The 11,115-nt window shown below is 33.9% G+C and overlaps 1 protein-coding gene across 1 annotated transcript; it reads left to right on the top strand.

Moving 5' to 3' along the window:
- Positions 1-2,848: 2,848 nt before the first annotated feature.
- Positions 2,849-6,109, top strand: LOC131614591 (uncharacterized). The gene is made up of 5 exons (XM_058886155.1): positions 2,849-2,894; positions 3,251-3,394; positions 5,578-5,773; positions 5,841-5,943; positions 6,089-6,109. The coding sequence occupies exons 1-5, from the start codon at positions 2,849-2,851 to the stop codon at positions 6,107-6,109; spliced, it is 510 nt and encodes a 169-aa protein (XP_058742138.1).
- The last annotated feature ends 5,006 nt before the right edge of the window (positions 6,110-11,115 follow it).

Consider the following 11,115-nt stretch of genomic DNA (forward strand, 5'->3'; position numbering starts at 1 on the left):
TGCTGTCGAACGCTTTCTGACAATCGTCTGTCCAGACGCAACTTTGATTTTTCCGTAGAAGTTTGAAAATAGGAGCGCAAGTTGCAGTCATGAGATATATGAATCTCGAGATGTAATTCAGACGTCCAAGAAATCCTCTAACTTGTTTCTCGGTTCTGGGCGAAGGCATTTCTTGAATTGCCTTGACTTTGTCTGGATCTACTTCAATTCCTCGTTTGCTGACAATGAAACCAAGGAGTTTTCCTGAGTAGACACCAAAGGTGCACTTGTTGGGGTTCAGGCGAAGCTGAAACTTCCGTAAGCATTGAAATAACTTTGTCAGATTCTGTATGTGATCTTCTTCATTTTCTGATTTGGCAATCATGTCGTCCACATAAACTTCCACTTCTTTATGCATCATGTCGTGGAAAAACGTAGTCATGGCTCTTTGATAAGTTGCCCCTGCGTTCTTTAGTCCAAAAGGCATAACACGATAGCAGAACGTGCCCCAGGGGGTGATGAAAGCTGTTTTCTCCATGTCTTCAGGTGCCATTTTGATTTGGTTGTATCCTGAAAATCCGTCCATGAACGAGAAAACTTTGGATTTTGCTGTACTGTCTACCAACATATCAATACGTGGTAAAGGAAAATCATCCTTAGGGCTAGCTTTGTTCAAATCTCTGTAGTCGACGCACATGCGGACTTTTCCGTCTTTCTTAGGAACGGGAAAAATGTTAGCTAACCACTGAGGGTATTCTGAAGTGACGAGGAAACCTGCGTTGATCTGCTTTTGAACTTCCTCTTTGATTTTCATGGCCATCTCCGGATGAGTTCTTCTCAATTTTTGCTTGACCGGAGGGCATTCTGCTTTTAATGGCAAGTGATGCTCCACTATACTGGTATCCAACCCTGGCATATCTTGATAAGACCAAGCGAAGACATCTGAGAATTCTTTGAGCAGCTGTATCAAACTCTCTCTGATCTCTGAACTGAGCGAAGCTCCAATCTTAACCTCCTTTCTGTTTCCATCGGAACCAAGGTTAATGATCTCTAGAGGCTCATTGTATGGCTGAATGGCCTCTTCCTTTTGTTGAAGTAATCGTGAAATTTCCTTTGATATTTCTTCGTCTTCTTCTTCCTCTGCCTCGAATACAGGAAACTCAAAGCTTGGAGAAGTCATACGGTCGCACGTTTCAACGGGGTATTTTATGATTAATCTGCATATGTGTGATAAGTTTTATTTAGACAACGAGGGAAGACTCGGTGTATGCAATTAATGGAATATTTTGATGTTTTTTAAGGGTGTTTTTTAGGATTACCAATTTCCGAAAAAGAAAAGGAAAAACTAAACGAAGGAACAGAATGACATTTTTATTTATGAACAGTCATTTCTCGAAACAAAGACCCTATAAAACAAAACTCTATTGCTTTGGGCGAAGCAAAGAGGGACATTTTCTAAGAAATAGTAAAATGCAAAGCCCTATGAAACATCTCTTCACCCTGGGCTATGGTGAGAGGACAAAATAACGGTGAAAGTTCCTACTTAGGAGTGCGAACAACAGTTGAAACTTCAACAGCTGTCCAGTAGTGGCGAACCCCATTGTGCACTAAGTAATCTGGAACCTTAGGCTTAAGCTGGCCTGTGGTAGGTCTTGATTTACCAACCACTGTCTTTGTAACACTCAGACGATCTTCTTCTACTCCAGCAGACTAAGCGGTGTGAGCATACCCATTTCCAAGTGGAGTATGTCAGTTTTTCTTTTGAGGAAACTTCCAATCTTCTGAATGGAGAGACTCGTTGTCGGAGACACTTTCGAGATTATCCTCTTCTGTATTTTGGTCTTGCTCTTCTCCCAAGATGGCATTGACTAGATATGTGAACTCTAAATCCGTAGCCTCGGAAGGTGACTTGGGGATATAATCCTCAATGATGACTTCACCAGATGTTGATGATGAATAGCAAGGGTTATACATCTCTTTTGGCTGAGAGAGGTACTCATAATCAATGTTCCATCCAGTTGGAACAATATCTTCAAGAGAGATTCTTGAACTTTCAGGAGCGGAGTATTTCACCATGTAGTCGAATTTTCCGCTTGTTTCTCCTAATGTATCCCAAGTCTCTTCGGGGATAGGAGGAACTTCTTCTGGTGAACCATGACTTCTGGTGGTGAAGCTGTCAGTAACTTCATCACTGCTTGGTTGAGTCTTACTTTCAGATCCTTTAGTCGGATAACAGCAAGGTGAATCAGACTCTGGTAGGGAGATGTATCCTGCTTTGTTAAGATAGTATAACCATTCCTCTTCATTGGTGTTTTCCGTACCGATGGTATTGACTGTTTGTTGAACAGGTTGAAGAAAACCTCCACTGCTGAAAGTTTCTTGAATAGGGAGAACTACCTCAATCCCTAGAACAACTTTTGATGATGTCGGAAAGAATCCAATTCCTGTTCTGTTCTTGTTGTTGGTAGGAATATTAATGTGCCCCCAACCACTGGTAGTGCCATCCTTCACAACTTGGATTGCATCTCTGTAGGAAGAAATAGACGCTGCTTTCTCCTTTCCTTTGTCCAAGGAAAATTCTTGGAATTTAGTCCCAACAACTTCTTTTGGTTCTATGTCGGAGAATGACGACACGTTGCTGACGATCAGAGCTCGTTCTCCACATACGGTTACCAATTTGTCATCTATCATATAAGAAAATAAGATGTTCTTTAAAAGCCTAAAATACCCTTCTTGCTCAATATTGTGCCACGTGGATACCTTAAGAATCAAGCTCTGTGTTTTCTACCAATCAAACAAATCTTTCTATTTATTTCCCAAATATTTTTTTTTTCTAATTTATTTTATTTCTTTTTTCTCACGAACAAAAATGGTTTCCACGATGATTCATCCTCCATATTCCACTATTGAAAACGGTTTCAACCTCCATTAATATTTGAACCTCTTCTTCCTTCTACCTCTAATCTTCTTTCTTCTTCTTTTTCTTCTTCGCTCTACCTCTTCTTCTTCTTCCTCTTTTTCTTCTTCGCTATACCTCTTCTTCTTCTTCTTCTTCCATCTTCCTCTGTTTCTTATTAAAACCAAATCGAAACAAGCGATAATATACTACATCGATTTATGATTTCAAAAACAAATCCATCTTTAAAAATCATATAGACTCTGTTCCGTTGTACGATAATTTGTTAACATTATCTAAATAGGGTTTCTTATTTTTTTTGCATTAGGGTTTATGGTTTTCATTTCATTACTAATAATTTTTCTATTTCTGTAGATTTTGTCATGAAGATCGGAGAAATAGTTGATACAGACAACATGACGTTGGAAGCCGAGAAATCTAGCGGCAGTGGACTCTTCATTCCCGCAAAGCGCGGAGGGTCTCAAAGTGATGCTACTGCTACTGAACCATCAATTGCAGGTTAGTTTCCTTCTGCTTTTATGTTTGCATATCCTGAATTTTAAATTCAAACCCTAGAGATAGGTATAATTTTTTCCAAATTTTTTATTTCGGCGGTATTTCTTCGTTGTGTGTTCATTCTTATACTTACCTTTATAGGGTGGTTCACGGTGGAGGTTCAAAACTATATGTTCATGATACTGAGAAATAAATAAAACAATAATGTATAAGATGCTTGATTGTATTAAATTTAAATTTAAATATATTAAATTACATGTAATTTTCAATTATTTCATTTGGGGTAACTTTCATTTTAATATAATTGTCATTTATTGTGTTAATATGCTCTGCTGGTTTATCATTTTGAGCAGGCGGTGTTAGAGACGCTGAAGATCAATTCGAGATATGGTGACATATGAATAAAGCGCGTGAGCTGTTTGAAGAAATGCCGTAGAGAGATAGTGTTTCATTATCTTCTATGATTTCGGGTTATCTTCTGTGTTTCATTATGTAATTATGTGTTTTTACTTTCTATGAATCTTGTATTTTAAACACATATCCCTGGTTTGCGGCGGGACTAAGAGCATTGGAACTGCTACTTAAGTGGATGGCTTCTAATCTAGCCTTGCAAGTATTTATTTACTATGGAGATTTTTCAAAGGAAGATATGTACAAGGTTGGTACTAGATATTTATTTATTTCAGTGTCGTCAAATAAAAACTATAGCGTATAGCATAATTTGAACAAATCACAATTATTCCGCGATACGTTATTTGATATAAAGTACTATCAAATAGTAGCTATAGTGATACTATAGCACTTTATCATAGCAGAATTCGACGAGACTTTTATGTTTTGCGATCCACAATTGGTCATTGATTTATTTATGCATTGTTCATTTTCCCCCTTCTCCCATTGGAAATTGATAATTTAATCGTCTTTCTATATCTTTGCATATATGTCAAGGTGGTACTGAAGAGTGGGTAGAAGATCCAACAAATCAAAACATGTTGTTCACCCGCAATAGAATACGAATGGCACTGAATCATTTGTCATCTTGTAAGTTGTGTTGATGAGTATTATGATTCCGTTAATAGTATTTTAAATAATCGTTTAGTTCTTCCGGCCAACATTGTTTTCCGAGTTGTTCAAATGATGGTTTCTTACATTTTCAGTAGCATTCAAGCATAACTCCAAAGAGTGATTTCTGCATGTCAAAAAACACGTGCATGTGTCGATCAAGTTTCCCGGAGCTTGATACATCATGTTGTGATTATCAATGATGTGAGTATCACTTAACTACTTATTCTATACATTGCCAATTTTTATGTCATTTTATTCTATGGAATTTACTCTCATTCTGGGATTGTGATTAAATTTGCAGCATGGATAGGTCGCTATTGATTTACAGATTCTTTGTCCTTCAAAAATTGAGGACATATGCTTATGAAATTTCTTTCCAAAGAGTGATTTATGCATGTCAAAAAACACGTGCATGTGTCGATCAAGTTTCCCGGAGCTTGATACATCATGTTGTGATTATCAATGATGTGAGTATCACTTAATTACTTATTCTATACATTGCCAATTTTTATGTCATTTTATTCTATGGAATTTACTCTCATTCTGGGATTGTGATTAAATTTGCAGCATGGATAGGTCGCTATTGATTTACAGATTCTTTGTCCTTCAAAAATTGAGGACATATGCTTATGAAATTTCTTTCCTCGGTCTTGCAGTACCCTTCTGATCTTACATATGAATATTTGCATGTGCATGTTCTTCTAATCATAATAATGCTTTGCTGTTAGTTTTGATGCGGTTTTGGTTTAAGTGCAGGTTGATTTATTTGCACGGTTCGGTTTGACTCGATGTATAAACCGGTTTGTATTGATGAGTTTCCTGGTTTGGTTTTGGTAAGGAACCAGTTTGTAATGATATATTGATGATTTAATTTTATCATTTTCCCCTTTCTGAATCACATCTTGTCGGTTAATTGTAGCTAAGATCGGTAAGGTGATTCAATATATATGTAATGTTTATGTGTGTATTTGTATATGTATTCCAAGTGTTTGACAATATGTTCGACCCATGAGAATTTCTAGGAGTTGGGTGTGTTTGAATACGGATGGCTTCATTGAGTTTGCATCGCCATATCGTTTTAATAATAGTTGTTGACTTTTTTGGTTGAAATGATTAAAAAGTTGTTGGAATGATTGGAAAAGACGCAAAGGCGGGAGGGAAGGGTAATGGAAAGCAGGCTGCAAGTGGAAGTGATGAGAATGCTTCTAAGGGTAAAGGAAAAGGTGGGAAAGCTGCAGATGGCCTTGGTTCTTGTACCTATGTCAAAGGTAGAAAAGTTTTCCTATTTTCAAGCACCATTGTAACCATTTATGATCAGTTTCTTTCTTTGTAATTGACTTGAAATGATATTTATTTCTAGATTTTTCCTTAACACAACAAGGAGTGTCTTATGTGAGAAACAAGGTAAGATTAATGAAGCCTACAAGAAGTTGCAGGATGGTCGGCTTAGCAACGGATATAAGGTTCCTCCGACAGAATTTGCAAAGGTATATACACAACTTTTACGGTAAGAAAAAATGTATGTCAATTTGTTGGATGGAATGATAAATAAGAATCAAATTTAATCTTGAGATAGAAATATTTTTGTCTATTCAATTGTTTATGACTGATAATAATTTATCGACCTCACAGGTAGCCCAAGAATATTCTTGAATCAATACAATTATTAGGATCTAGATATTACAATTGTAGATTATAGCACAATGAATGTGAGTTAATTTAAGAGTTGTTCATATAAACACTTCTAGATTAGTAGTTTGCATATCATCCATTTCAGTATTTTAGTAATTGAAATCGATTGATGCATGTCGGGAGCAATGGTTATCTCAAGGTATTGTGAAATGAAAATGGATGTTTATGTTAATCTAATGAATTACAATTAGCCTACGCTATCTAAGATGAGAAAGCTTGGTTGTTGTTGGATTTTGGAAAGAAAAAACTAGCTTTCATAATGTAATTAGCTATTACAATAAAGATTAGTATTGTTAACTTTGTTGCACTATCTAAGCACCCTATTCTTGTATGTCAAATAATATATGTTCAATCATGGATGCAGGAAGGTAACTCTGTGTTCCTTCTTTTTCCCGTGTAACAAAATTGATTTTTGTTGCAACTATAACTATGTATTTTAGTAGAAAAAGTTATATTGCTCATCTTAGTCATTAACGGGAAGAGTAGTCTTAGACTAATAGACCCAGGTATTGGGTGCATTTCTTTAATATTTTTGGTTCCTAGAATAATTTTTGAGTGTTGATGGATCTTGTGGGCAGCACATAGAATCCTAAAAAAACATGTCAATTATCAGGTGCTTTGCTCTTCTCATCGATAATATTTTCCTTCTTATATACGTTTTCTAGCCGCAACTGATATTAGCACCATTTGATAGTGTAATTTAGATTCATATATTTCAGTTTCCTATTTATTTTGTTTAACAATTTTGCATTATGCTAACTGTTTTTTTCTCACTAAATAGGAAAAACCTTTGCCTCCTTAGCTGAGAGATATGCAGTTGTGACAGATGAAGTTGTAAGTATCTCTTTTTAGCACTATTTCTTAATGGAAGAGTTAATATAACAGTGATTGAAAAGATGTTGGTAGAAATTTATTTGCTCATAGTTTAAGAATAACAGAAAGAAAAGGATAACATCGACTCGTGAGAACTATCTGTATGAAAGATGCACATTTCATGCTAAGATTATAAAAGTCATATATATTAAGTGACTGACTTGTATGATTTGGCAGGCGTCACTGCAATATGTAGATAGGCTTGATTTTAGTGTCTCAGAGAGTGATGTCAAACCGATCAGAGTTTGATTTACTAACGAGTAAAGGTCTCTCCTTTTGACGAGAATGATGCATCTAATCAATGTCTCTGCCTCAGCAGTCCATAGGGATCAACTTCCACTTCTCTATCATTTTGGCTATTAACATGATTGTTGTAAAGTAATATATATCCATTATTATGAATACAATACCTAAATAAATTGTTGGATTTGGATTGGTCACAAATTCAGAATGAGTACATCAATAATTGTTGGATTGAGATCAGACATTGTTGAAAGCATATAATTTTTGTTTTTAATTTTAAGAATTTTGAAATACCAAACTTGAAATATGGACTGTCCAATCTCGAACCAACTGCTACTGATGTGTTGATTGCGAGAATACTTTGAACTTATAACTGCAGCAAATCCAAATCAAAAGTTGTGGACTGTACCCGAAGGAAAAGTGCTTGAATAGTTAAGTATTGGCAAGATCTTGAACTCGAAATTGATATATGAATTAGTTTATCTGGTTGGTGCATCAGGTTATATGTCTCCATAATGTTGAGATTTTAACATGAAAAAAAGTCTTTATGCAAAGGAAACAGTTACAAACATAGTATTGTATAACTGCCAATTAAAAAAGAAATGTTTGACACACATTTAGGAATTATAGTGTTAAGTCTCTCTCTTATAAAGTGATTTTAGAAAGTTGTTGAACAATTAATAGAATCTTTTAAAGATATAAGAATTTAACTACAAGTTTAACAAAGAAATAGAGAGTCCTAAAATAATAAACAGCATGAAATTATTGAAAATTAAAAGTAATTGAATTGAATTCAATATCAAATAACTTATTATCTTTTAAAAAATTAATAGACTTTAAATGACATATCTTTATCACGAAAATATCTTTATCAATTTTCAAATCTAGAAATTATTACATTAAAATAAGTAAATGATTTATTTATTAAATTTATGTTTATATTAAATTAGTGTTTATTAAATGATTTATTTATTAAATTTATGTTTATATTTATAAAAAATGTTAGGAATAATTTCTAATATTCGTGCTTATATTAAATTTATATTTTTTTTTTTTTACATTTGTCAATATGCAGTAAGGCAAGGGTGGACAAAATCGATTAAACAGGTAGTAAAAAAAAAGTAAACGGGTGGGTTAAAACGGGTTGTTTGGTTTTCGGATAAACATTGTTGGGTATATATGAACAAAGATGGTCGAGTTCAGATGAATAAACTAAATTCGTGACAAACTTAAACCAACTGACATTTTACGTAATATCAACCTTTATTAAAAAAAACCAACTATACTATTTTATATTTTCTTTGTAGAATGGATTGGACCACTTTAATAAGATTTCTTATTAATACTACTAAATTATTTAATATATAAAAATATGAAAGTTATATATATAGATATATATTAATGATATTTTTTAAAGATTATTAAATAAAATAAATCTATTAAATCTATTGACCGTTTTTCCTTAAAAAATATTTATAAATAACTATGGATGTTAATAATAAGAGAAAGTGCACATATTTTATATAAATTAAAATTTTTAATTATATATTTAATAAAATATTAAATATTGACATGAAAAAGTGAATTACTAATACAAATATGAAAAAAAAAAATATCTTAACAGGGGTCACACAAAAAATAGAACATGGTAGATATTGTGTATGGCACGGGTCAAAATCATTGATCTGCCTCACAAATAAAATGAGGTTGGGGTGGGGAGGCCCACGACCACTTCACTTTTAAAATTAAAAAAGTATAAAAATTTATATTAAATAATAATAATAGAAATATGAAATTATTAATCAAACTATTAAATAATAACGGGAACATGAACTTATTAATCATAATATTAAATGATAACGGGAACACGAAGTTATTGATGAAAATATTGAATAATAACGGAAATACGAAGTTACGATCAAAATATTAAATAAGCTTAAAAACAAATTTACTATTGATTCAAATATTTTTATAAATAATGACCGAACATAAACGATGTTGTTGATTCAAATATTTTTATATATAAAAATTATAGACACCGATTTATTATTTTTTTAAAAAAATAATAAACTTTGTTTGTAAATTTTTTTGTCTTTCTATTATTTTATTTTTACTACATTTTAAAAATAAATGTGTGTATCATACCAGTACTCGTGTGTACGCACGAGTAACATAGCAATACCGTGTGAAAGCACGGGTAATCAGACCAAAATTCATCTGAACACATGGATAACATAGTAGTACCGTGTGAATGCACGGATAAACAATCCAAAATCCATGTGGAATAAAAAGCAATAATCTGGGATGAATTATGATAGTGATGGTAGTTGGATACCAACTTGTATGATAAGTATACATAGAAATTAATTATTAATAATTATTTGTATAATTGATGCATATATATAAAAAATGCACACTTCATAGATATTTAAACGTGTTTATAAAAATATATGTCATTTTAGTTACATTTCTAAGTATTTTTGTTAAACGCTCTTATTGATCTAAATATTTTTATGGGTACGAGACATTTTTTTATACATTCAATTATTATTTTTTCACGGGTACCAGATATTTTTCTATATATATTCAATTATTATTTTTTCACGGGTACCAGATTTTTTACTATACATTCAATTATTAATTTTTTCCGGATATCAAACATTTTTCTATTAAAAAATATATATCTGAAAAAAATGCGCGTCCCGTACCAGAACCCGTGCGAACGCACGGGTTTGTTACTAGTTTCTTATGAACTTCAGTTTCTGATGAAGTGTTGAAGTAATTGCCCCAGCCTCATGAATCCACTGGCGACCTAGCAAACAACTGTATTGTGCTGGAATATCCATAACTTGGAAAGTGATTTTGAACGTCTGAGGTCCAATAGTTATGGGAAGATTCACTTCTCCAAAAACTGACTTCCTTGATCCATCAAATGCTTTGACGATGACATGACTTTTTCTCAATGGGTAATCTTCAAAAGATAATCTTGACAATGTTGATTTAGGCATGACGTTGAGAGAGGATCCGTTGTCTATTAGGACTCCTGTGAGTACATCACCCATGCAGCCAACTGAGATGTGAAGTGGAAGATTATGGTCCACTCCTTCTTCAGGAAGATCTTCGTCACAGAAACTGAGGTTAGTTCCGGCGGAGATGTTGGCAACGATGTTGTTGAATTGGCTTATTGTAACGCCAGGTTCTACAAAAGCTTGTTCCAAAACTTTCTGTAGAGCTTCCCTATGAGCTTCAGAACTCAATAGCAGGGAAAGGACAGAAATCCTAGATGGAGTATGTAGTAATTGATCTACAATGTTGTATTCACTCCTCTGGATTAACTTCAAGATCTCATCATTTTCTTTCGCTTGAACAGCATTGGTCGGATGATTGTCTTGCCTATGTGGTACTTCCTCCGAAGGTTTCTCCACATTTTCTGTTGTTCTGTTGAAGACTCGTCCACTTCTGGTGACTCGACTAACATCAGCAATGTTGACAACAGATGGTAATGGTATTTCCTTACCATTTTCAATGAAAGTAGCATTGTACTTGTATGGTATAGCCTTGCTGGACTCATACGGTACAGGACCTGGTAAGTAGATGACTAGCGGAGCAATTGCTGTCTTCCTGCTATCATACTCAACTTGCATTGGTTCAACTTGATTAATTTGAGGAGATACGGTAAAGACTTCGTCATCTTCTCTGTTGGCAAGAACAGTAATGGTATTGTCATCCATCAGCTTTTGAATGTCTTTGCGAATACGCAAGCATCCTCGTGAATTTCTTCGACAGATTTCGCATCTACTGTAAGCGTGGAAATCTGTTCCAAAGTAGGCAAGTCCATTTAAAGTTTTATG

The sequence above is a fragment of the Vicia villosa genome, linkage group LG6, assembly GCF_029867415.1.
Source record: "Vicia villosa cultivar HV-30 ecotype Madison, WI linkage group LG6, Vvil1.0, whole genome shotgun sequence".
NCBI classification, from domain to species: Eukaryota; Viridiplantae; Streptophyta; class Magnoliopsida; order Fabales; family Fabaceae; genus Vicia; species Vicia villosa.

Coding starts and splice junctions, on each gene's coding strand:
- LOC131614591 (XM_058886155.1), top strand. CDS start 2,849: ATGGTTTCCACGATGATTCATCCTCCATATTCCACTATTGAAAACG. Junction 3,395..5,577: donor TACTGAACCATCAATTGCAG/GTTAGTTTCCTT, acceptor ATGATTAAAAAG/TTGTTGGAATGATTGGAAAA. Junction 5,944..6,088: donor CTCCGACAGAATTTGCAAAG/GTATATACACAA, acceptor TCGACCTCACAG/GTAGCCCAAGAATATTCTTG.